The sequence below is a fragment of the Poecilia reticulata genome, chromosome 10, assembly GCF_904066995.2.
Source record: "Poecilia reticulata chromosome 10, P_reticulata-male-v2, whole genome shotgun sequence".
Taxonomy (NCBI): Eukaryota; Metazoa; Chordata; class Actinopteri; order Cyprinodontiformes; family Poeciliidae; genus Poecilia; species Poecilia reticulata.
Window position 1 is genome coordinate 24,826,837 of NC_088839.1, and position 27,529 is coordinate 24,854,365.

General features: G+C 35.9%; 1 protein-coding gene across 4 annotated transcripts; it reads left to right on the top strand.

The window, feature by feature from the left end:
- Nucleotides 1-235: 235 nt before the first annotated feature.
- On the top strand, nt 236-26,766 carry ocrl (OCRL inositol polyphosphate-5-phosphatase). Of its 4 annotated transcripts, XM_008420643.3 has the most exons (24): nt 238-683; nt 1,086-1,165; nt 5,619-5,710; nt 6,144-6,182; nt 6,478-6,591; nt 9,063-9,248; nt 9,642-9,867; nt 9,954-10,124; nt 11,328-11,429; nt 11,537-11,651; nt 12,542-12,658; nt 12,761-12,942; nt 14,326-14,437; nt 14,719-14,828; nt 15,972-16,107; nt 17,168-17,278; nt 17,386-17,551; nt 18,342-18,571; nt 19,791-19,814; nt 20,938-21,057; nt 22,072-22,156; nt 22,487-22,614; nt 22,691-22,802; nt 24,128-26,766. In XM_008420643.3, exons 1-24 carry the CDS (start codon nt 642-644, stop codon nt 24,250-24,252), a joined length of 2,925 nt encoding a protein of 974 aa, XP_008418865.2. In that variant the 5' UTR covers nt 238-641; the 3' UTR covers nt 24,253-26,766. The 4 variants fall into 4 exon arrangements, with proteins under 4 accessions (XP_008418866.2, XP_008418865.2, XP_017162726.2 ...); XM_008420644.3 differs by lacking the exon at nt 19,791-19,814 and having other exon boundaries at nt 236-683; XM_017307237.2 differs by lacking the exon at nt 1,086-1,165 and having other exon boundaries at nt 238-635.
- Nucleotides 26,767-27,529: the final 763 nt, after the last annotated feature.

A 27,529-nucleotide genomic window follows, 5' to 3' on the forward strand; every position in this document is an offset into this window, starting at 1 on the left:
TTTGTATTTATTTTTTGTGCTAAACAGATATTTAGTACAAAACCTAAAAACATAGTCAATAACTTTACATAAAAAAATCTTCGGCGCTGGCTAGCCATCGAGCCACCTAGCTAACTAGAGCTAACCAGTGGTTATCAAGGTGAATTGAGTTTTTTAAGATTTTAGAATAAAAGTGTTACTGCATATTCCGTGGCAGTAGGAGGCAGTATAGGATTTATTCATTCTGCTGAAGTCTGGAAGATGAAGTCCGTCCGTGTTGACGAAGGTGGGTGGAGGAGGGAGCCCACATAGCGATCTCTTTACTAGAGGAGCTGCGGCGTTTCTGCTCCTAACTGTCTGCTCACGCTATGTTGCCCCACCGGTTGGCCTCCTGACACCGAGCGGGACGTGAAGAAAGCGGGATAACATAAGCTTACGTGACAGAGTTATGGACGCTAATCGAGATTTGTGGAGCTCTGCGGCTTGTTGAAACATTTGAGACTCCCTCCAGCTGCTGCTAGCATTAGCTGCTGAAAACAAACAGCTGCCCGGAAGGAGGCCGCCGCGGCGCCGGGTTGGGATTTAACTTTCCTCGCCCCGACATTCCTGCCGATTCCACACAAAGCCAACCGCGAAGGGGTATTTATGTGTTCCGGGTAAGAATGGAGTCCACTTTGGGGATATCCAACGAGGAATGCTTGGCAATATCCTTTAAGTGATGTTTACGTTTTATTTTTAATTAGGGTTAGGCTAACGTTAGCTTTATGTATCTGATAAGAACACAACCGACTTTTAATCCCCTGCTAACCATATGAACATATAATGCTACTAACATTGACTAAACCTATTTGTATTCAGTAACGGTCATATTTAATGTAATGTAGCTGCTTCCAAACTGCATCCCTCTGTCCTGTTTTCCGTCAGATTATTTTGACTCCTGTTTTCACTTTCTATGGCATCATTTTAACATCTATCTGCTGCCAGAATGAAACTAATCGATTATTCGGCGCAGTGGGGTAATGTTTGAGTTGAACAGGCTCTTTGTTGTGACGTCCACACTGCTCCCTCATCCTCCATCACATTGATTCCTTGATTGAGCTGCTCACACTGTGAAAGGTCAAGAGCTGAGGTCTGGTCAGAAGGAGCCCAGACTGCTGTCTCTAATTGAACGCAATGGAGAGTTTATGTAAGTATCAGATATATAAAAATAGGTTTTAGTGTTGGACAGCTGGTAAATCAATAACAGATTGAGTTTGTGTTGTTAAGAAATTTTTCTGTGCACTGATCATAATTTTCAGCTGATTTCGGAGCTCTGGCTTTGTAAAGCTTTAACCTGCTGATGCTTATTTTTTAACAGATTCTGTTTTCTCTTTAATAACTCGTATGAGAAAACATAAAAACATTCAAAATATTTTTAAACAACGCACCTTTCGTTGAGTGAAGGAAGCGTCCTGCCACATTGTCAGAAATAAATCATTTTCTATTCAGAAAAGTTAAATACATTATGTAACTTATTGATTTTCTGCTTGTAGCTAATGGAAATAAAGAAACATTTAAGATCAGAATGCAACACTAGACCACTAATAACATTTTTAAATATAAAAATATGGGCTAATAAATAACAAGTATGTTTAATAAGTACTTAAAGTTATTTTCAAAAGTTACTCATTCATACTCTTCTGGTAAATGAGTATGATTATGACTATTTTAGTGATTACATGTTTCATGAAAGAATCTGGCATTTTAAAAAATGTGATACATTTCAAAAGGATAAAGTTAACCAATATTCCTATACTTTTTTTCAGCCATCTTGACTTTAATGACTTGTTACTCACTAAAAGCTCACACTGAGGAGGTTTGCTGAAAATTAAGCTTTATTGTCTTAGTGTAACCCTTTTTTGTTCATCTCAGGTCCAGTAGGTTGACTTCACAACAGACACACTCGGGTTCACTGAATTTATTCTAACAAGAGAGAAAATCAAGTTGTTTTCTGTCCATTAACATAAAATAAAATATAACGAATAAACCTAAGCAAAAGACAGAGCAATGGCTCCCAATGAGCAGTTAACAGTTGTAAAATTAAACACAGCTAATTATGATAATAGTTTAAATAAATAAATAAAAAAAACAGGACAAAATTGCATATGAAACCTTTTATATAGTTAAATTTGTCTAAAATATATGTTAAAATATAATGCCTATAAAGAAAAAGCAGAGCTGATCTGAATAAATACCACAGTCCCTGAAGGCAACAGAAAAAAAGGTGGAGGAGCTGTCAGTTACCGGTTGCTATGGTAACCACCAACAGCCAAGAGCAAAGTGGCAAAACTCATGTAGCAATAAATGTCAACTTTTGACTAAACAAAAAATACTTTGAGGAATAAATGAACAATTTTGACAAACTTCACATCTACATTATTGTTAAATAAAACCCTGTTACATTGGTACATACTGATTTTTGAGACATGGTTGTTCAGTGTATTGTGCGGATCTGCGGGACACAAAGTAATTTCTCAGTGCAGGATTTCAGTGTTTGGTGTTCTGCTTTATTTGGATTGGCTGCCATGGAGCCTGAATGTATGTCATGTATGCAGAGTTGTGTGTGTATAAGAAATGTCTCATCAGTTAACATCCAGCGACCTGCTTTATAAACAAATATGGCTTTCAACATGCAAGATAATCAAAGCACTTTAGACAAGTTGTCACCTGAACAATGTCACACTGACAGACAGGATGTGTTGTTGGAAAGCAAAGCTGATCCAGGTTTGATCAGAACTTCTTGATTCCAGGAGTTTTAGCTGAATGAGAAACTTTTTTGTTGCCACTGGATTGTAATTTAACAGGAAGTCATGCGGTGGATCATGGCTAGTGTCCGTTTGACAGCTGCAGGGTTTGCTTAGTGATAGTGGGAGCTGTGTGTCCAACCACCAGTATAGCTCCCAGTTAGTTTCACCATCATCCACCTCACTGCAGATTATTCTGAATTCCTTCGCTTGGTTTTGGGCTGTAATGAGAGTCACATGGGCTCCAAGCCTCAGGCTATTAAAACCACATTAACTCATCCAAGAAGCAGTTCTGATGGGCCAAATTAAACTGGCGGCTCAAATAAAATATATACATTTTGTCATACCTTTATATAATAATAATACTTAATGATAATTGATTTATTCACCATGAAAGTTGTCTGTTTTATTGTAGAAAACTGGAAATGACTGCACACTTTTTATTTTTGTTGTACCAATTTGAGGGAATTTAATTAAATTGCTCAAAATGGGACAGATTAAAAATTATAAATCAGAGTGAGGGAAACAAAACATGTTGACTGGAAAAAAAACTTTCTGGTTATTGGCTCTGACTTTAAAGTCTTTAAAGGGTGTGAATCACTAGGCCTGTCACAATAACACATTTTACTGGGCGATAAAATGTCCCAGAAGACATTGCGATACACGATAATATTGTTCTGAGGCTATTTTCAAGTAATCTAATAATAATAATGGCATAATAACGCAAGAACACATTCTCTACACATTTAACACTGGAACTGGGAGACATTTTATATGTCTAAAATAAATAAAACAGCAAATAAAATTAATCGAGTCTCTAAACAAAATTGTCCTTCGAAATTAAAAGACTAGTTGAGATCAAAAGATGGACTGAAGACTTTCATCATCCAGTTTTTAGTAGAGAGCGAGAGAGAGGGGAGACAAATAATAAATAATGCAAATGGAAATTATTGAGCTTGTTTTAATTTATCATGTGATTAATTGATTTATTGCACCATGCCTATGAATGACCCAAGTCTCTTGAAAGTTGCCTAGCAGCAGAAACTTGGTCACTGTTTTTAACATCCGTTTCCAGTCATTTTGACTGGTTGTTCACATCCATAATTTTGTAACGCTCCACTCTTTGCACTAGTAACGCTCCACAAACACGAAGAGTCTGAAAGCAGATTCAATTTTACAAGCACATGCAAGGTTGAATATAAACATGGTGAACAATTACTGGAGAATATTATACTGGCCTATAAAAACTAATAATTATGAAGCTGAACTCTGTAGTTTTATTATTTGTTGAATAAAATGAATTTTATCTGCAGCTCATCCATTTGTAATACTTTTTGATAGAACCATAAATAAGGAATATTTAGATTATATATTTTGCACAAAGATTTTTGTTTTTTTATTCCCAGTAGATAAAGTTAATATTAATTTAGGTTAGCTTTATTTTGAAATTCTGTTTTTATTTTGAAAGACTTCTTGTTGAGTCATATTTTTGACGATGTTTGTCGTTCTTTTATGGAAAGAAAGAAAAGACATTAAAATACATTATTTTTGGATTAAAATTTCTTTTTTATTTTTGTTTTTTAGTTAAATTCATTATGCTTTTCCAAAATAAACACAGATGCCGAATCTGTTGCCATAACACTTTTCTTTAGGAAACCAGTCACATTAAAAAGTGTGATTTGTTTCACTAAACTGCACACAGAGCTGCGTTTATATTTTTACATTTATTAATTTACTGTGAAAACGATAAATACAAATTCTTATCATGACAAGCAATGTATCATGATTAATAATAAACACTATGATGAATTCTTACCACTAGTATATTAGCAAAAGGTTCAAAGATATATCATAAACAGGTTTCTCTTTTCTCTGTTCGTGTCACTTTTGGAAATATTCCTTCTTGCAAAATCACCATAAATTGAAGTATTATTTTAAGATGACCTGGTTTTAAAACCAGAGCTATCAAGCTGTGAAGCAGGTTAATTAATTGGGATGAAAGGTTGCCCAACTTAATTATTTTTATTCTCCAAGTGTTGCTGTACAAAGAGCAGACAGAGAGGTGATATTCTGCTCAATAATCATGTTGACTTGAAACCTAAATCCTGTTGGCTTAAGTCTTTCGCCGAAAGTCCTAAAAAAAAGAAAAAAAGAAACACATTTCTCAAAACAATTAAATTGTTTAGCAGCAGTGGGAGTACTCTAGCAGATGAATATATTGTGAAGTAATTTACTCTGGGTTTGATATGACTGGATGCAGTCCCTTTGCAGTAGATTTTTGGTTGCAGTTTGTGACGTCTGAGGTTATCCCAGTTGATTCAGAGAACTCCCTGCGACGCATTTAGAAATCCTGAGTCATTTTTATTGTGAAGTGAAAGAGTAGTCTGGGTAGAGCGCTGATTCAATCCCAGTCAGGTATCAGTTAGTGTTTCCCCGCCCACATTAACACGCATCAAAGGTCTGAGTCCTTTTGTTTTAAAACTTCATAACTTATTACTTCAGTTTTTCCCTCAGACTTGCCTTTATTAACTTTGAATGTAGAGCAGAACCAGCCTGCTTGTTGTTTTTCCACCATTGTTTGCTTATTCACCTAACTGCAGATTAGTGGATGAATTTGCATGAATGCATGCTCTCTTTTTAAATACTAAATTTGCATTTTGTTCCGTTAATAATGATTAAAATCTTCCCAGCGCACGGGTCTTACTTGTGCTGAATGATGGAATTTTAATTGCATAATGGGTTTTGTGATTGAAAAAGTAAATATTTCTGCAGCTCACCTGAATATGCTGTTTTTTAACCTATAAAACTGAATAGTTCAGTAATGTGAACGTCAGAATCTGTGCTGCTCTCATCTAGATTGGGCGTTTTGGCCACTCCTGATGCTGTCGTGTCTCGACCAGTGGCCCAGTTATCCATACCTGTGAACCAGAAATTTGAAATTATACGAGGTATGCATCTTTTTTTCCTCTCAGTGTTAGACGTAAAAATTTTTCCTGCATATTCTGATCATTATTATTAAATATTCTGTAACTTTAGAACAGGTAAAGGATTCAGTAGAACATGGTGTTTGTGATGTTTAATGTATTAAACATTTTCACCCACAACCTTTGTTATTGGGATTTGATGTGTAGAAAAGTAGTTTGTGTATTAATGTGAGGGAATGAAATGAAAACCAGGTGTCATTTTTCTCTGTCTTTTGGTTGTAATGTGACAAGGTCAAATCTCTGTAATGTGAAAGTTAAACTTTCACTTGTTAATTTCCACTTCAAAGACACATTTTAAAGTAAACTCAAACTGTTTCCTTCTGAAAAACCTGCAGGTTCACTCCCACTGCCGACCTTTGAACTTAACCGTTTTCCTTTCTGTCTCGTTTCCCTCCAGAAGCTGAAGAGGCTCTCCTGATTAACTTTTCTGACGATTGTGAGTTCTTCTTGAGTTTAACTTTATGCATCCAATCAGCTTTTTACAAGTTTCAGACTCATATTTGCAGAGTTTAGTTCAGCTCCCTTTTCCAGACTTATATTTTTAGAGCAAGCCTGCAGCCCAAAGCCGCTTTATTTAGCAGCAGAGTTGGGTCATAAATTGCCAAGGCTCGCTGAAGGAATGCTGATTTAGGTCGTTGCTGTGTCCCGTTTTTTCTGTTTCTCAGCCACTTTGTATTTTAACGTGTTTGCAAAATCCAAACGTGTCTGACATGCAGGTGCTTTTTCCTCAGCGAGTTTTACAATACGAATCAGAGGAGAAAAGCCTCCAGAGCTGATGCTGGAGCTGCAGGACGATGAGCGGACCCAGACGTTCTTAACCCAGGTGAAAAGCGCTCAAGAGCAAGGTGAGGCGATTAATTATTGAGTCACTCATCTAACATTTATTTACTAAGGGTGGATTTCGCCACGCAGCTCTGATCTCTGCTCTCCTGTGCACACCAAGAAACACACCTTGGATTGCAACTTTTAAAACAGACGTTTCCACTTCTGCTGCACTCAAACCAGAACTACACATCAGAATATACCAGGCCTGTAAATCAACTAATGGCATGAAAATTAAATACTAGCTCAATGGTTTCCATTTGCATGATTTATTGTTTTTCTACCAAAAACTGGCTGACAAAAATCTTCAGTCTGGTGCTTTGTATCCTGTTTATGAAGGATAATTTTATTTATTATTTCTGTTGTTTTTGGATATTTAAAATATCTTTCAATTTGAGTGTTAAATGCTCTTTATTGGTCTTTGAAAGAGTGAACTTTGATTATTACTTGAAAATTGTCTCAAAACAACAATAATATTTATTGCAATAATTGGATGATTAATCGTTTGACAATATTTGTTATTGTGACATGAAGTTCAGTGGACAGAGATATCTCTACATGGTGAATTATTCTGTCCTAATTTTGTGTTTATTTTCATGAGAAATAAAAAAATAACAGGAAATCCAATGAGGAATCACTTATATGAAGTGTAATTTATGCTGGTGTTGAATGTTTTCATTAACTTTTGAGAGGGAATATTTAAACTGATTTATTTTTATTCTAGATTTTGTAAAATATATTTGCATGTATTTTCTATTGATATATATATATATATTTATTATTATTTTTTCAGTTTTGTGTTATGCTGGTAAATCTATCAACTCCATTTTAACTTAGTTTTTTTTGCACCAATTCAGAATTATGCACGTCTAAATGCACCTTTTAAAAAAGACGGTCCAATTTATCCAAATTCATTTAAATTCGTTCCAAATTGATCTTAATTACCAAACAAGACAGTTCAGTATATCAATAAAATAAAATAAAAAACTCAGACATGCATCATTCACTCATCCTGCATTGAGTTGTTGACTTTGCAATAATCCCTCATTCTGAGGATGCATGTGGCGACAGTCGGGAGAAAAACTTGTTTTTAACAGGAAGTGAGTAGCTGCAGTCTTTCCTGAATTAAGTTACGTGGCGATAACTCGCAAAAGAGGTTAAATGAGGGTGAACAGCATTTATATTGAGTTTACTGGAGTAATAAATGTTTTCAGCTTTTAAACCAGTTTTGCAGGTGATGCACAAGAAAATAGCTTATGATTGGTTAAAAATGAGTGATTTAAGTTGTGGCTGCAGCATCTGATAGAAATCATAACCATTGTGAAAAAATCTTTGTGCTTCTTGTGTTCCAGTCATGCACTGACAGATTCCAGTAATAGGAGACGTATTGTGTGTAAGTTAGGAAAAAAACACACATTTTACGAGCAGAATGGTTGTGTAAATGCTGACTTAGCTGCTTTCTGGCTGCTCCGTCAGTGAGATTTTTAAATTCCTGTCCTGGTTGCCGCCTGTGACCAACTTCCTGGAGAGATTAAGATTTTAAAGGAGGGTTTTACTTCGAGTTTTTTTCTTCAACCTGTTCCTCCAGTTTGACAATTATATTCACTGTTTGCTTTTCTGAAGAAAGCCACTGTCCAGACTCTTCTAAAGTGAAGGAAAACTCACTTTATATGTAGTTTGCCCTGTTTGGAACAACATTGCATGATCAAATTTATTAGTCTTTATTCATTTAGCGTAATTTCTCCGATGACATCACACTGGATATAACGGCATACATTTTAAACGTTCCTTGTCTTGTTTCCTCATTTTTTTCATGCTTTCTTTTAAAAAAAATCAAATTCAATCTCCAAACATGGTGACTTGCACTTCGTACTGCTGCACCAAAACATTTAAGCCGTATGTGAGAGCGCTGCATATTTCAGGAAAAAATGACAAGAATAAAACAAACAATAAAAGGTTTCTGATGAGGGCTGAGCTTCATGATTTTTTCTTTTTAGTCAAACCTGCTGTAGAAATCATTTTGTTTACTTAATGCATTCGTTAAGGTCAGAGGTGTCTTAAGGTTTTGCATTGTGGACTAAAATATTCTACCTCAGTGTTTGAGAGCTACAAGAATCATTATTTTGAAAGATTTTTAAACTAAATTACCCCCCAAAAAACTGAGCTCACTATATTTTAATTAAAATGTTTCAAATAGAAAAATTACTGTAGAAAATGTCTCTGTAAATTGCCTGAAACGGCTTATTAAAAGACAACTGTACAGTTTCTTTCATTTTTGGGTTTGTTTTTCATTTATTTGAACGTGAGAAAAAATCTCTGAATTAAATTTTTGTTATTTTTTAATTAAATGTTTGTCATTTAAACAGATGAGTTACTTTGGTGTTTGCATTTCTCGAGGACATCAGCTGTTCTTTATGTTATAAATTAATGTTTTAAGAGAGAAATATTTGCTTATTTTTAATTTTCCTCTGACTGATCTGTTTAATCTGTCCAGTTGCGTCCAAACTAAGTAAACCCAAAGTGATGGAGCCGCTCACTCCAGCGGCGTATCGAGGTCCGGTTCCGGTTCCACCACAACGGGCCATAAAGACCGCCAACAGCAGCGGAGACCACCAGACCAGAACCTGCATAGCGCAGGTCTCCAACCTCAACAATGCAGCAGGAAATCATAACGCCTCCGGTAAAAATCGGCTTGTTTACAGTTTAAAATGTTAAAGTTTGACGTCGGAAACTAAATCAAGGGATTTTTTTCTAGTCTGGTTTTAACCTTAATTTTAAAAAATATTATTGAATTATTTAATATTAGAATTAAATTTAATATTATATAATATTTATTTATTATACTGAAGTTGCTTTAAATGTTTTTATGTAAATAAACTTTTACTTTCATGGTTTAAAATGTAAAATTAACTTTTTTTTTTTAGCTTTAAATCATGTTATAATGTTATTCTTTCATCAAAAACATATTATTATATATATTAAATAATATTGTAATGTTATTAAACAGTTTGATGTTTAATCTTAATTTTTCTTGATCCTGTTTTTGATCTTTCCTGAACATTTATTGCGTCAGAATACGGATTTGGGGAGGGCTTGAAGAACCCCGTTAAAGTGGAGGAGAAGAAGAACCAGCAGAATCGGATCGTCGCGTCCAGAGAGCCGCCTCCTGTTCCCACTCTGCCTCCCCGAAAAGCCTCCTTCCCTCCCACCAATCCTCTTCCTCCGCCTCCAGTCCCAAAAGACTCGGCTGCAGCCTTTCAGGGCCGAGGCACCGCTCTCATACCGAACACCAAACCAGAGTGGGTCCACTGGGAAAGGATGTGTGATTTATCTGAAATGTTTCTGTCTGTTAACGATTTCTTTCTTTTTTTTTTTTTTAATCCAGTAGTTACAGGCCGACCGATTACACGGACAGGCCGACGTCCTGGTGCGACAGTCCGACTACCAACAGCATGCGGCAGGCCATGCTGTCCAGCGAGGCCGGGCAGAGAGAGTACCTCATTAAACACCGCCTGGGCAAGAAGGAGAAGGAGTATGTGGACATCCAGCCCTTCAGGTGAGGAGGCCGCCCTCGCACAAACGGGAACGGATTCAGTCTGAGACCTTGTCCACACGCAGCCGAATCTTTATGAAAACTTATATGTTTGGAAAAATAACATCGTACACACGGGTCAGTTTAAGTCCAGGATGAAAACACATCAGTTCCTCTGGGCTTCAACACCAATAAAGAGAAAAAGGAAAGGGGGGAAGAAAGTTGCTGCAACTGGAATTAAGTTTCGTTTTGATTTTAAAAACATATTTTCTGATAGTTACATACTGCATCTTTAAAGTTGTAGTATTATGGAAAACCAACTTTTTTGAGATATAATCATGTTGCAATGTTTAATTATCAGAAACGTATCTGGAGTGTCGCTTTGATTCGTTCATGCATGTTTGAGAAATCCTTTAATCTCCATGGCAACTATTCAGCTCTGCCTTCAAGGCGAAGCTCCTCCTCAGAGGTGCAGCTTCGAAGCTTCCACCTCACAGAGCAGCTTCATTAAGCTCCTTCAGACTAGCCAGCAGCAATTAGCAAACACCTGGTGGAACTGCTGAGCTCATTATAGGAGCTGAAGGATATATTTTTTTTTACCGATTTGTTAAAATGTTGTGACGGTGTGTGCATGTGAGCCAGGTAATCCGTCATGGCTACTCTTGCATCATAATTATCTCCAAAAGCCAGAGTAGTTTCTCAGGAGGAAATTCTCGACCCTCTCAAAACAAAAAGCACTCACGGAGAGTTTTCTGCTTTAAAAAGTTTTCTTATTCGCTGAGTTGACGTCATACAAAAATTCAAACATTAATTTTGAGACAGAAAAACTTTTTCACTCCTTCCGTTCAAATCAGTCAGACCAACCACAGCAGCTGCTTTTGCTTGGTAATCCCTGCTGGAGTCTGACCTGACAAGGAGGAGGGCCTAATCAATAAATCAATAAAAAAATAATAGATCTACCATTAGCATAACTTTGTATCAATAACATTAATCATTTAGCAAATAAGTTAATCTAATACTTAATAGGCTCCAACATAATCTGTGAAAAGATCGATACTCTTGACTACATGCACAGCTCCCGACCAAAAACAACCAATCAGAGCCAGGAAGCGGGTCTTAGCGCTGCCAATCATCCTCATGTACTGGCTGCTAAATGTGCTAATTCTGTTTTAATTTTAAAAAGCAGAAGATGTTAATTTTTCCATTTACCAAACAAACTTGTTTTAGTTTCTTCATCGGAACGTGGAACGTGAACGGCCAGTCCCCAGACAGCAGCCTGGAGCCCTGGCTCTGCTGCGACCCCGACCCTCCTGACATTTACGCCGTTGGGTCAGTAAGCAATGACGATTCAACTCTAGCCATCAAGCAACACGATTATAAACCTGATTAGGAAATGCTAATAACTCGAATATTAATAACTTTATTTTCGATTGTAGTTTTCAGGAGTTGGACCTGAGCACTGAGGCGTTTTTCTACCTGGACTCGTCCAAAGAGCAGGTCTGGGTCGAAGCTGTGGAGAGGAGCCTGAACAGAAAAGGCGACTACAAAAGGGTGAGGAAAGGGTTAATTATCAAAGATGAATAGTTAATGCTATGAAAGCTTTATTCTTTGTTTTTGTTCCAGAAGATAAAAAATTTATTTAGTATCAAAAATTCAGACAAGCAATATTATCTGTCATCGAATTAGCACTTATTGATCTTAAAGTGTAATTTAAATTAAAATTTACTCAGTTACTTGAGCAACTTTTTGAAAAATGTTCTTTTAAGAGTTTGTAGATCTGAAACTTAAAAAGGATTTTGTATGTTTGCTGTTTTAAAAGAAAAGCATTTATTTATTGAGTTGAGCAGATTTATTCTCAGTTATAAAACCAGGATTTGGTCACTTTCTGTCAAAACGCCTCGCTTTATTCAGCCGATCTCAGTAAATTATAGCCGAATTAGATGCAGCAAAGTTGGCTTTTCAGTAAAAATCTCTGGATAATTGTGGATCTGCTTATTATAAAAGTTTGGTTGTAAAAAGATGAATATTTTGTGTTGTACTTAAGAAAATTACTAATAATTTTACGCTGATTAAAAATAAAAACCTTAAGAAATAAACATGACTCTTAAACTGGACTTGGTGGCCCCAAAAAAATCAGTCGAAGGGCCACAGATGGCCCCCGCACATCACTTTGGACACCCCTGCTTTAAGGAAAAAAACTTTATTTTTTAATTTTATAGAAGTGAGGTTCATTTCCTGTGAACAATCTGTGCTATAGATTTAAATTAATTGTGTTTTTTCTTTAAAAATGGTTGAGCTGACAGAAAATCTTTCAAAATTGAACCTGGAATTTTGAAATGTTGTGGAAATATGTTGGAACCTTGTACGTAAACAAAAATGGAGTTAAAAATCTAAGCTCATTCTGAGAAATTTGTATAATGTTTTAAAAACAATTTCTGCAGATCCGGGTGATCCGACTTGTTGGGATGATGCTCGTGGTCTTTGTCAAGAAGAAACACAAGAAGCACATCAAGGAATTGGCTGCAGAGCACGTCGGGACGGGAATCATGGGAAAAATGGTTTGTTTACACTGAATCTTCTGCCTTCTAACAAACAAAATACGTACTGAGGTTTTGAAACTGTTGCTATTTCCTTCATCAGCCTTTTATTTGATGTTTTAGGGGAACAAAGGAGGCGTCGCTATCAGGTTTGTTTTCCACAACACCAGCTTCTGCATCGTCAACTGCCACCTGGCGGCTCACGCTGAAGACTTTGAGCGCCGCAATCAGGACTACAGAGACATCTGTGCCCGAATGACCTTTCACCTCCTGGACTACCCGCCGCTGAGCATCGTCAAACACGAGTGAGTCCCGCCAACACGTCCTTGTTTTGTTTCCGTTCTGACTTTACAGCAGCATTTTACCTAAAGGTGACCTGTTATGCTGCGTTCACATCGAATGCGTTTCACACGTCAGAAACGACGCTTCATGTTCGACGCCTGTGAACTTTGAAGTCGGACGCTTGATGTTTTGCCTCAGGCGGGTCAGCATCGCTCCAGGCAGCGATGAGAGGAGACTCTTTAGCGTATGTGTCCTTCAAGCTCTTCCACCGTCTCCTGCATATTTAATCTAAGTATATACAAAGTTTATTTAACGTGACTCAATGTTTTTGCTGGATGGATTTAGATAGCTCAAATGCGGGGAAATATTTTCAAATAGTAAAAGTTATAACTTACCTGACATTCCAACTTCCTCGCTGATACTCTTCCAAGCAGAGTCTTTTCTGTGCTTATGTCTGCAGGCATAACTTGATTGGTCTTAGATTATAATATGAGAGCAAACACAGACAATTGATCCTACCTGGGTTTTTTTTTTTTGTTGAGATCTTGTCGGAAAATGCACGTCCTGGTTGACGCTCTGCGTCGAGCGGCGAAAGATCTGATTTTTCAAGTCCAGCGTCAGACGAGCGAAACGCCTCAAATCGCCCGCTACGCGCCTTCACATAGACTGTGAATGTAAATCTGACGCTCAAAACGCATTTGGTGTGAACGCACCATGATGCTTCCTTGAACAGGTTAGGATATTTCTATGGGCGATGCAAAACATGTTCACTACAGTTTTTGCACTAAATCATTCTTAGATGATGAGATTTTGGTCTGCTCAGTCCTGCCTACTTGGAGCTCCTTTTATATCCTCTCTTCACTTTAAATCCAAATAATCTGCTGCTTGGCCACGCCCCCCCCAACTCAATGTTTACACTCGTGAAAATAGCTGCAAACAGATTTCCAATTATACAAATTTGAAAAGCAGAAGTGGAGTCTCCTGCACAACCAATAAGAATGCAGCAAGTGGTTTCTGGATCTAAAGTCAACAACAAAATAATTTCCTTTCCAGCAGCCATTGTACAGTGCACACAGCAGTAAAGCCAAACATCCTGGAGTTCAGTTTAGGTTGCTAGATAATGGCGCTGAGGTTGCTAGGTAACTGCTCCATGGCCATTGAATGTTTATTAACATTCTGGAGGTTTTTGAAACATTTTTCACACAACAAAAATCATTAATTTATTGTAAAAAAAATAAATGGGTGGATTTTTTAAAACGCTTGTGTTTTTAGAAGCAACCAGATGGAAAAATAAAAACACAAAAAATGTGAATTTTGCGTAATCAGTCCCCTGTAAGCATAGCAGCCAGGTCAAATTTACCGTTGAGTTGACCATGCGTGTCTGAAAGCTGTTGGTTTTGTTCCAGTGTGGTGATCTGGCTTGGAGACCTGAACTACCGCCTCTTCCTGTACGAAGCAGCAGAAGTCAAACGTCTCATTGCTGAGAACGCGCTAAAGAAGCTGCAGGAGAACGACCAGGTACTGAACTCAGGCAGCATTAATATGATAAACAAACACACCTACTCATATGTCTGTTAGATTATGCAAGCCAAAGGTTTTATGCCTCTTTTGTTTGTGGACTGAGTTTCTAAACAGAATGAGCTCAACAGCACCTTGTAGCAAACAGTTTCACAGAAGTTATATGAAGTAGGTTGATGTTTGCAGGATTGTCAGATTTTTGTAGGTTTTATTCCTTTGAGTTTGTACTAAGAAAGAAGAAATTAGTTTTCCAAATGAAATAAAGCTGTTTCCATGTGCAGCTGAACATTCAGAGGCAAACCAAAAAAGCCTTCGTCGACTTCATAGAGGGAGATATCAACTTCGTTCCCACATACAAGTACGACACCAAAACGGATCGATGGGACTCCAGGTGCGTCTTGTTTCATCAGACTTTCTTTCTGCTTCCCAATTTCTGTTTGCAGAAGTAAAACCAGCATTATAAATATATTTGCATTGCCTTTATTTGTGTCTGAGCACTTGATGTATGTTGTGCTTGCAGATCAGTCGGGGCTGAACAAGCTACAAAAAACTTTTTAGATAATTACTCAAATTTAATTTAAAACTTTTGACAGATGGAAAGTTTCTTTCAATTATTAAATTCATCACTATGATGGAAGTTTAATATATAACTTTACAATCTTTGCAAATATATGTGCAGAAAAAGTAAGAATAAAAACTAATACAGAATGTTTACTGTTGACAAAAGCAACTAACGATTATTTTAACTTAATCTATCGATTAATCTATTGATTACTCTCACAATTAATATATTAAACAAAATCTGACACATTCTGCTAATTTATCTGCAGTTTTTTAAAACGATATTAGAAATATATTAAAGATAAAAATAAACAATTCAGTTCCTCTTTTAAATAATAAGATAAATATTTTGTTTTGTAAAATGCAATAAAACACTAAAAATATTTCTAACACGTAAAATCTTTAGTCCTTTATTCTTGATTTAATCAATACATTATTGGCTATTTTTTGATTAACCAGTTAATAACTGAATAGTAGATGACGTTTATTAGGAGGAGATTTTTTTTATTTATTTTTACAGAATTTTAATGAACATTAAGGTTTTTTGGTTTGTCTTAAATGCAAAATGTCTATATTTTTGTTCATTTGTAGCTTAATTACTGTGGTGAGTAATTCAACTAATTAAGTTCTGAAATTAACCATTTTTGAGCCTGTGTTCTCCAGTTAACGATTAATCGATTACTAAATTAGTCAGCGATTATTTCAATAATCACTTAATCATGATTAATAATTTCTGCTCTAACTGTATGTAAAGATAAAGTAGGAATAAAAGTGAACGTGCATTATTAGTGTAAATTTGAATCCGAAGGCAGATTAAACTTAAGTTTTCTCTTTTCCTCCTAATTTAATTTCTATAAATTTGCCTCACAGTTCAGCAGCTCAAGCATTTTGCTTCCCTCAGCAGTTCTTTCCTCCAGGACTTTATGTATTTTCCACTCATGTTTTCCTATCAAATTTTATCTGCTTCCTGCAGCGGGAAGTGCAGAATCCCCGCCTGGTGCGATAGGATTCTGTGGCGGGGCAGCAACGTCCAGCAGCTCAAATACCGAAGCCACATGGAGATGAAAACCAGCGACCACAAGCCGGTCAGCTCGCTCTTCAAAATCGGGGTAAGACGTTGAGGAGTGTCAAATATCAGGTTTAAAGGTCCAGAACAAGATGAGAAAATAACTTCAAAACATTTGTTTGTAGCTCCCAAGCAGAAGAGACGACACTTTATACCCACGGTTTTTCTTTCATCAGAAGCATCTCTAATTTTTACTGCAGAATATAAGCAGCTCTCTAACTTAGTTCTTTTATGCCATAAAAAACAAAATGTGTTGTTTTTTTTTTCCCCACACAAGACTTAAAAATAATTAAAAAAAGTAAACTGGATATAAAGTGTGGCAACAAATAAGATCAAAACAAGTCAGGTAAAACTTGGATATCAAAACAAATAGAATAGAAAAGTACTTTTATTGTATTGCATTGTTTACATGCAGTAAGCTGCCCGACTTCAGAGCTTTATAAAAATTACTTAATTTTTTCAAAATTCTGTTTTACCTGTGCTTTTTTTTTTTTTAAAGAAATCCATATTTTTGATCAAATAAACACATTTTAACCCCCAAAAAGGTGTCCTATAAAGTCACATTTTTCTGTAGTTGTATAGAAAATATCTTAAAATGTTTTGAGATTTGAAGTATTGCCAGTTATTAGCAACTGTTTTTTTTTTATTAAAATTTAGCCAAGGTGGAAGTAAAAAAAAAAAAAATCTTTTGTGGAAAATAAAAACATTTCAGATATAAACTAACATTTCAACAATATGTGCAGTAATGTTGGGAGTTTTTAAAACTTTTTATTTAAAACTTTCTCTAAAACATGATATTGTTTATTTTAAAGGAATCATTTGTTTTGGCTTATAAAGATACAAAACCTCTTCACGAGGCGTGCATCTCACGCTGCTGAGGATCTTTGCTAAGATGCAACGTCTTCACGAGGCGTGCATCTCACGCTGCTGAGGATCTTTGCTTAAGATGCTAGGCTAATGCTAGCTCTATTCTTCTCTGTTTTGATGTAACTTGTCTTGAAAGTCGGTTATTAACATTATTTCTTTGCAGCTTTAATGAATCATGTACCAAACATGTAAATTTGTTTAATTTAGATTAATGTTGATGTTTGTTTGTGCAACAGGTGAAAGTCGTGGATGAGCAGCGCCAGAAAAGAGTGTTTGAAGACATCGTTCGCGCCATGGACCGAATGGAGAACGACTGCCTTCCTTCTGTGTCTCTCAGCAGGATAGATGTAATAAAGCTCAACCCTTTTAGGATAAACTCACATATTTACAAATAAACGTGTAAAATTGTGGGATTAATGAGCTTTTTGCTGGATTTCTCCTCGTCGTGTTGCAGTTTACGTTTAAGGACGTTAAGTTCAGGCAGCTGCAGAAGGAGCGCTTCCTGATCAAAAACGACGGCCAGGTACCGTGTCACTTTGCCTTCATCCCCAAACCAAACGACCCAAACTATTGCAAGCCGTGGCTGCGGGCCGAACCCAGCGACGGATTCTTAGAGCCAAGTAAGATTTATTTTTCCTTTTCTTTTAATCTGTGTTTCTACACAGATTAAAAGCTTAAAATCCTTGAAAATGTTTTCAAGATATTAAAAGTGGTTGATATTACAAAACTCCAGATGTTTTCATACACCTAGTAAAAAGACATAGATATTTATTTCTCTCTATTTGAAGTTAAATCAGCCTAAACCTTTCTTGTTTTATGTAGGTTGCCAGAAAACACGGCAAGAACATTTTGTAGAGAATTTTTGTGTGTTTCAGCAGGAAGGTTATTTACCTTAACATGATTTGTTTTGATTGATTCAGTGTAATCAATATTTATTATTCCTCATTTCTAGTTGACTTATTTATGTGTAATTAAAATAAAGGTTGCCTTGTCTTTTATATGTTAAACAGCATTATTGAAATTGGGAATTGTTTTTTTGTTTTGTATAAAAACATTAAATTATGGTATATTTTTGTTTATTTTGTCCCTGCTGTGGAAGGTAGAATACTATAACTAGACTTTATTAATAACAGTAACAAATTATATACAGTCATGAACTGAAACTATTGTTTTAAGTTCATTTTTATTGTTTTTATCTGCAAAAAGTTGCAAACTTCCCTTGAAAATGCTTGAATTTTACTGTGATAAAATTTCACAAACTCTTTACTAAACCACAGTTCATGGATTAAATGTTCTTTATCTTATCAGCATTAGCAGCAAAACCAAAAACCACATTAATATAACGGATAACTCCTCGTTTCCTAAGAAATAAACCTTTTCTTTTGGACGTCTTCTGTGTTGTCTGAGCAGGTGAGACCCTGGAAATCTACCTGGAGGTTTATGTAAGTAAAGACTCAGTTACCCTGCTAAACTCTGGACAGGACTCGATTTATGATATCCTGGTGCTCCATTTGGACCGCGGCAAAGACTACTTCATCACCATCTCTGGGAACTACCTGTCCAGCTGCTTCGGCACATCACTGGAGACTCTGTGCCGCATCAGGAAGCCGGTCAGAGAGGTCGCCAACCTCATCGACCTGGTGAGGGAAACGCAGCAGCTGCCGTAGAAGCTACTGCGTTTAATTTATTTTATTTTGGGTTGAGCTCATTTATAATCAGAATGTTGTGACCAGAACTTGACCTGCAAAAGCAACAAATCTTAGCAAGTAGTTTCTAGTGAAAATATCTTAGTTCATTTGAGATGAGACAAAACTGACAAGTAACTTTTCAGCAAGAAGCAGGAGCTTGTTTTTAAATAAATAATTATTTTAATATTGATGAAAAAGTTATTGATCTAGTGACAGATTATTTCCTGTAAAATAACATATTTTTTCTGTCATAAGTGAAATAATCTGCCATTAGAACAAGTATTTTTTATGAATATTGAGGAATCATTAACTTAAACCAAGTAATTGTAAACATTAAGGGAAAAGTAAAATATGACATGTTTTATTTATTGTTGTGAAGGTAGAAGAGAGGAATCACAGTAATATTTTTTTGTTTTTAATATGGGGATTTTATCCCTCGGTGTACAAAGTTTGGACACTTTTAAGTTTTGTCTATTTTTATGTGTACCAAGATATTGCAGTAGAAATTGTACATCAAAAACACAAAATATTTCCAAGTCTTTTTGGTCTAATAGTGCAAATATGTTGAAATAAGACAAAAATAAATTACAAGTAAGTGAAATAATCTGCCAAAGGAACTGGCACCATTTCCATTAATGTATTTATCGACTTAAAAGAAGCTCCTGTGTTTTGCTTAAAAGTTACTTGTAGTTTTGTTTCAAAGCGAGCCGACATGTCTGCACTACTGGACCAAAACTCCTTGGTAATACTTTGTTTTTGCAGCGTGTGAACGTGTGAGGGCTCATTTCGTCCCTCAGGCTAAAATCAGTCACCAGTCAGTTTATATTTAGCAACATAAAATGTCTCAACTTGTGTATTTCTGTTTGTGAACAAGGAAGTAGCAGAAACATTTAACAGGATTTCCTAAAGAAAAAAAAAATCCGGGAAACTTTGACTTTGTTCTTTCTTGTCTAATCATCTCTTCCTGTATATTTTCCACCTTATCTGGTCAAACTTTGGGATAAACTCCTGAATTTACACTTCAACAGTCAGATTGATTAATGATATTAAAACATTTAAGCGAGAGCGTTTAAATTTTGGGGGTTTTCTGCTCTTACACGTCTCGCTTTGTGTGTTTTCTCTCCTCTTGCTCGTTTCTTTGCTGTGGTTTGCGGGCTGGCTTCTTGCTCAGGGAGAGGACAGCGGGACAGAAAAGGTAAATAATTAACAGAAACCAATAATCTGATACCAGCTGGCGGCATCGGCCAGATACGAGTCAGTTATTTCCTTTACGCCACATTTTCAACATCCTGCTGGCAGAGTTCAGCTGTAACTAGTTACATTTACTCAGTTACATTTACCTCAGTAACTTTTTAGAAAAAAATTACTTGGAGTACTTTTACTTTAGTAACTTTTTTTATGAAGTATCTCTGCCCTCTGAATGAAAAACAAACACGTTTTAACCAAAAATAGGTTTTTGTTTGTTTTCTTTTTATTGAAAAACAATTTATTTTGCCCAATTCTGTTAGTTATATGAATTATTGTGATTTTGTCTGGTGAGCTGTTGTTACTGCTGTACAATGGCTGCTGGAAAAGATGAGTGTTTTGTTGTTGACTTACCATCTTTGAACCACTTGCTGCATTATTTTTGGTTGTGCAGGAGGCTCCACTTCTGCTTTTCAAAGATGTTCAGTTGTATGATTGCGCATCCGTTTCTACACGCGAGTGTAAAATATTGAGTTTGTTGGCGCGGCCAGCAGCAGATTATTAGAATTTAAAGTGACAGGAACCCTATAGCGCCTCATTAAATCTTTGCTTTTGTGCAAAAACTGTAATGAACACGTTTTGTTTAACCTATTCCAACCTGTTCAAGGGCGCATAATAAATGCTTTGAATATGCTGTCATAAAACTAGATAAATATTAACTTCCTGTCGGCTTTGATGTTCATTGTTATCAAACATGAGCAGCAGCTCTGTCAGCTTTGTAGTTTCTTTGCCATTAAACATCATGTGGCCTGGAGGAGAAACGGTTAAAACGCCTCCAGTGAAAGTTCGACTCATGTTTTATCTCATCCCAAAGCTTTGGAGCGCACAAGATTAAAAGTAATTTGAAGAAGTAATCTTAAAGTTTTAGATGTTCCTGGTCGGTGCTTCATTAGTTTAATGAGCCGAACTGGTTATTACTGGACCTGGGATCCATTTGCAGAAACAAAACTAACATTTCCAGCTTTATGAAATGTCTCCCCTTCAAATGATCAAATTAGCTGCTTTTTATTGAGATGTTTCTCTGAAAATAACATTTTTCTTGATAGAAACTGTTAATTTTTTTTGCTTCTCAGGAAAAGTCTATGGTGAATTTGATGTTTGCGGATGGAGGAAGTTCTGACGACGTCCCTCTGAAAATCCCCAAAGAGGTTTGGATCCTGGTCAACCACCTCTTCACCAAGTCCTGCGATCAGGTTCGACGACACGTCCAGATTATTCAACGACAGTTTCTGATTAAAACGCACGTTGGTCTGACTTTATCAAATAACTTCCACAATGAAGAGAAAGTTATGGTTTCTCTAAACAAAAGGAAAGTTTGATGAAGTGTCATCAGGTCAGTTTAAGTGAAATAAAATGCTCTTTATTTTATTTAAGTTACTTTTTCTGTTGTCTGATCACTGACATGAAGAAGTTTAAATTTTAAAATGAAGTGAGGCTTTGATTAATCAAATAAATGGAGTTTTGTTGTAATCCAGAGATTCTAGATTATGATAGATTATTGGGGACAGACGAGGATTTTATTCTTTTACTTGAAATTCTAATAATAAAGTCATATTTTCAGAATTAAAACCCAATATTGCCAGAAAAATGTTGTAAAATTAAAAGGCAAAAGTTGCTTTAATTAGAGAAAACTTGTAGATTTACAAAGACGTGATCAGCTCGTTTAAGTTTGTTTGGTCCCATTTGCAAAAAAAATATGCATCTTCACAAGGTGCTCAACATTTATCATGTTTATTATTATTTTTATGTAGGAGATATAAAATTACTACTTCATTTCACAAATTTTACAACTTTATTCTTGTAATATTTTGACTTTTTTCTCTTCATGACGATTTGCAAAATTTTACAACTTTGTTTTCTTATCATTATGGCTTTGGTCTCAACTTTTTGTCACTTTATTCTCATATTATTATGACTATCTTCATTTCATTCTGATTTTTTTCTTATTACCACATTAATCTCATAATACTTACTTTTTGTCAAACTACTTCTTGTATTATTCCAACTTTCCCGTCTTGTGACTTTTCATCATACTAATTTATTCTCATATTATTATGAGTTTATTTTATCTCAACTTATTGTCGTATGGGTTTTTCCTCTCCATATTCTGACTTTATTCCTGTAATTTATTATTTTTTTCTTCGCCTGTCTAATGCTTTGTGCCATTAGATGACCTGGAGTTTGAGTCGTTATGTTTTTGCTTGCAGGAGGATTTATTCCAGACTCCAGGCCTGCAGGAGGAGCTCCAGAGCATCATTGACTGCCTGGACACCAGCATCCCAGAGTCGCTACGTATCCTTGACATCATTTTATTAAAAATCAGGTTTATCTTTTTTTAAAGCTGCAATGATGAGATTGAATTATCCTGAACAACAAAATCATCTACAACATGCTCCATATGTTAATGAAGGTTATCTTCACATTAGCTTATAAAATATGTTACAATTTAGGTTGATTAAAGTTCAAAAGTGTGTATATATATATATAATATGTAATATATTTTTTTAAACGCTTAACTGTGTAGGTAGAAAATGAACGGATGTGTGATGAAAAGCATCTTGAACTCTGTTGTTCTTTGTGTAAACTCCACTGGACTCCAGTTTCTCCGTAACTTTGGTCCAGCTGGTTGTAACCACTCCGTAGCCGAAGCTCTGCTGATCTTCCTGGAGGCCTTGCCGGAACCGGTGGTTTGCTACGAACTCTACCAACGGTGCCTTGACAGCTCCCACGACAGCCGTCTCTGCAAGCAGGTAGGCAGAGGTTTCTGTTTCTGAAACACAAAGCGAAGTGATGAGTCTGCAGTAAACGGCTGTCTGACGTTCACAGCTGGTCTCCCAGCTCTCCCGGCCGCATCGGAACGTGTTTCGATACCTGATGTCTTTCCTGAAGGAACTGCTGAAGCACTCGAACAACAACAACCTAACAGCAAACCTCATCGGTAAGAAACGGACAAACAGCAAGAACAAATGAATCAATAAGCAAAAATGAAAATGATCGAACAAAAAGAACTGAAGAAAGAACTAATGAATCAATACACAAAAATGAAAATGAACCAACATTAAGAACTGAAGAAAGAACAAATTTAAAGTGGGCTGCACAGTGGTGCAGTTGGTAGAGCTGTTGCCTTCCAGCAAGAAGGTTCTGGGTTCGATTCCCGGTCTTTCTGCATGGAGTTTGCATGTTCTCCCTGTGCATGCGTGGGTTTTCTCTGGGTACTCCGGTTTCCTCACACAGTCCAAAAACATGACTGTCAGGTTAATTTGCCTTTCCAAATTGCCCCTAGGTGTGAGTGTGTGTGTGCATGGTTCTTTGTCCTGTGTGTCTCTGTGTTGCCCTGCGACAGACTGGCGACCTGTCCAGGGTGACCCCGCCCCTCGTCCGGAACGTTAGCTGGAGATGGGCACCAGCAACCCTCCCGACCCCACTGAGGGACAAGGGTGTAAAGAAATGAATGGATGGAGAAAGAACTAATTAATACTTAAAAAATAAAAATGAACGGATTAATATTTATAAATTAACAACTTAAATTAAGTAAATAAATCATAATTGAAAATAATCTAATAAAAAATTAATAAATGTGAATGAATATCTGAAATAAAGAACCAAAATGCGAGACAAGAGAGAATAAATTGGTTAATAAGAAGATTAAAGGAAATGAACAATGAATAGAATTAAGACATTTAGTAGATTGATGCCTCTTTTTGTTTGTAATGTTTGTTTTGTGTGATTAATAAATTTAAAAAAGGAAACTGAAGAACAATTAGTGAATGAAAATGAATAAAAATTGAAAATGAACAAAATACATGAAAGTAAAAAACCAAGAATAGATAGAAATCTACAAACTAACTGAAATGACCAAGAATAATTTGGAATTAGCAAATTAAATGAGAATTAGGCTGAATGCAGAAAAAAATCTAATTAACACAAATTAAACCCAAGAATGAATGACTTGATTAAAAATATTTTATTTTGTGAGAATTAAAGAAATTCACTTAAAAATGATTGAGGCTAAATGAATAAAAGTGAATGAGTGGAAGTTGATAAACATGTAAGCAGTAATTTAAATAAATGAAAAGGATGCAGTGAGAGTAATAAAATATGAGTTATAAATAAGAAAAATAATGAGATTTAACTGACCAAATAAGGACTCCTAGAGAATATATAATATAAATATAAATATTGAGAATGAATGAAAAATAATAATAATAAGCATGATTTCTGTAACGATAATAGACATTAATATGGATGGCTTTGTGTTTCCAGCTACACTCTTCGCCAGCCTCCTCATCCGACCGCCGCCCAACATGGTCAGCAGGCAGTCGGGTCAGGACCGACAGAAAGCCATCAACTTCATCCTGGGGTTCCTCATGTCTGCAGACGACGACTAACCAACGACGGACCGACCCGCCGGGTCGCCGACCCGCTTTCTGTTTCACCGAACCGCTCACCAACTCGGCCGTCACTTCGTCACTTTGACCTCAGCAGGCGTCGCATTTTCAATGTGGGAAGAGTTTGAACTGTCGCACTTTTTAACGACTTAAAGGACGGAGACCGGACCTCGCTGTCGGCTGACTCTTTACGGGAAGACACTCATGCCAAAAAACAGTGAGCGGAAAAACTGTGGAAACACTATCCAGAGAGACCCACGCTAAACGCGGAAGTGCTATTTCCAGGAGTGGCAGTAAATAATACTGTTGATCATTTAGTCTGAAATGTAGGGGAGAAGATTAGGGCCACCACTAAAAAGGTAAAATTCAAATTATTAACTCAGAATTTTGACTTTTCTTTTTTTTAATCCTGACTTTCTTTCAGAAATTTTTTCAGGATTCATTTTATTTTTTTCTCTCAGAATTCTGATTTTTTCTTCATAGAATTCTGACTTTAATGTCTGAATTCTTTTTTCTGAGAATTATTTTCAGAATTATTTTGACTTTTTTTCCTCAGAATTCTGACTTTAAACTCAGAATTATAATTTGGTCAGTTTATGTCAATATCCACATAAATTAAGTCAATTATTTTGTTAGGATATAAAAATGATCACATAACTTTTTCTTCCTATATTATAAGTTGTTATAAGTTTTGTAAACCTTCATTCTCTGAAATACTGCCTCAAAATTATTTGGTAGATTTGCATTTTATAATTAGATTTGCCTAGTGGTGCATTTATTCAATTCTGATTCTGAGAAAAAAGGCAGATTTTTTTTTTTAATGGCCCTAATCTTCTTCCGTAGTAATGGGATAAGTATAGTATTTAGTTACTGCGAATGTTTATGCTTAAGTAACGACAATCATTTGTTGCTGCATTTTAGCTGAGGAGACAATAGAATTTATTAGCTAACACATCAGTTGGTTGTATTTTAACTGTTATTTATATTTTTTTTTCTCCTGCATTTGCAACGTTTGTGTTTTTTTTTCTTTTTACTGCAGTTTGGTATACTTTTGCAGTTTGGTATACTTTTGTACCAGTACTATGAACAACAACCTGATTGAAGTTGGCCGCAGACATTCTTCAAATTGGTGTCGAACGTTTGTGCAAAACATTTTGTGCTGCTATAATTTTGAAGATATTAATATGTTTCCAGAGGTCGTCAAAGGTCAAACAGCCAGTCTACATTTACAAAAACAAACAAAATATGGCATCAATCAACTTTGCTACTTTTGTGCAGCAATTTTTTTTGTGCCGTTAAATTTTTTTTTCTACAGATCAGACATTAATAAAACCAAACAAAGATTATGTAATTTTTTTTTGTATATGTGTCGCTAAACATTTTTAAGCACAGTTGATTTACACACAATTTGCTGTTTTGTAAACGGAGGTTGACCTTTCGAAAAATTTATTGCTATCTTTAAAATTATAGCGGCACAAACAAAGATTTTTTTCTGCACCAAGGCTTGACAGCAATTTAATTTAATTTCAACTTCACTCAGGTCGACGAACACCGTATTTTTGTCATGTTTTTCCCTCCGTACATTCAGTTCTGTCAGCCTTACAGAACAAACTTATCACACTAAACCTCCTGGCCGAGTGTAGAGCCGCCCTCCGAGGGTTTTGACGTCTTGATGTAAATATGAACGTTTTGTGTTTCATGACTGTCCGGTGGTGAGATTCTGTGACGTTGTCTCCTGTCAGCCATTACAGTGGTACCGTTTATATCTGTGTTTGTTTACATGTCCTCCCACATGTCTCATATCGCAGCTGTATCGAGTGTTTGCTGAGTAAAAGCTCCTTTAAGTGCTGAAGTGTTTTCTGGGAGCAGATGTACCAAGATTGAAGCCCTCATTTATCTACGGTTTTGTACTCCGAACCCAGCTGTGCCACTGAAGATGCTATTTTTTCGATTCCAACTCTTGCAAAACATGTGGTTGTAGAAATAAGGAACTTTTCCCCCCCCTCAGTCTGTTGAATGTTTCCTCTTTAATGGTTTCTCTCGACAAACGTCAGCTTTAGTTTTCACAATCATGACACTGATTTCCTCCGATCAGCATCTTGAGTAACTGATGTCTGGAAAACCCAAATACAGAAAAGCGGTAAATATTAAGCTACAGAGACGATAAGAACACCACATATCTTTAGGATGAAAACCATAAATCAAACATTGATGTGAGTTTTGCCAAATGGTTGCTTTTGCTTGGGGAAACTGTTTACCTTTTCAGTAGAAAGACAAACTGTCATCATTAGCAAGAAACGTGATTGAACAGTTTTAAAGTTTGGATTTAAAACGTCATCTGACATCTTTTTTTGTTTCATAAATTTAAGGTACATTTACAGCGACTTTAATGTTTTTGGGTACTTTTTAATTTATTTAAGATGAATAAAACTAGATGAAATGCCATTGTCATGTTTTCAACTTATTTTTGTTGTAACCCAGCCTGGTAAAAAATAAATAAAAAATACAACCAGCCCCTTGTTCTACGCTTTGATTTTCATTTTGTTCACAATAATGTGAATTGTTCGTGTAACAACTAAAAGAAATTATGAATGAAAAAGAGCAGAAAGTATCAAGTTTATTTGCATCACACATTTCAGCAACAAGACCGTTCAGAGTACTTTACATCACGAAAAAATGTCATATATAAACCTTTATATTTGTTCCTATTCACATTAAGAGAAAATTAGCTTTTCCAGCTCTGACTATTATGGAAATATTTCAAATGCATAACAAAATATCAACTTATTCAACGCCACATCGCTTCATAATGATTTTCAATTTTCTATTAGAAACAAAGATTGTCAAGATTGTTCCTTTTATTGAAATGCATCTTTGCATTTTGAAAATCTTAGGTTCTTTTAAGTTGTATTTGCTTTCTCTTTTAAAAAGTCAGTTTTGAATATTTAAAAATGTGTTTGAATCACATGTTGGTAAAACAAATTTATGTGTTTTGTAGATAAATTTTAGAATGTTGTACTTATTGATTCATGAAGTTTCAGTAAGTTTATCTGTATAAATTGAAAAATAATTTCTTACTGGAGGCGCAGACAGGAAATTGCACTCTGAAGCTTGCAGGAAATTGCGGGCGCTGTAAACAACAGACCTCAACTCAGCAAGTACACCTCGCTGCAGCAAACAGAAAGGGGCGGGACGGACCACTGTCAGCCTCATACCTTTTTTGGAAATGGGACCATTGCAATCCGGAAGTGAAGGGGGCGCTATTTCCTGTATTATC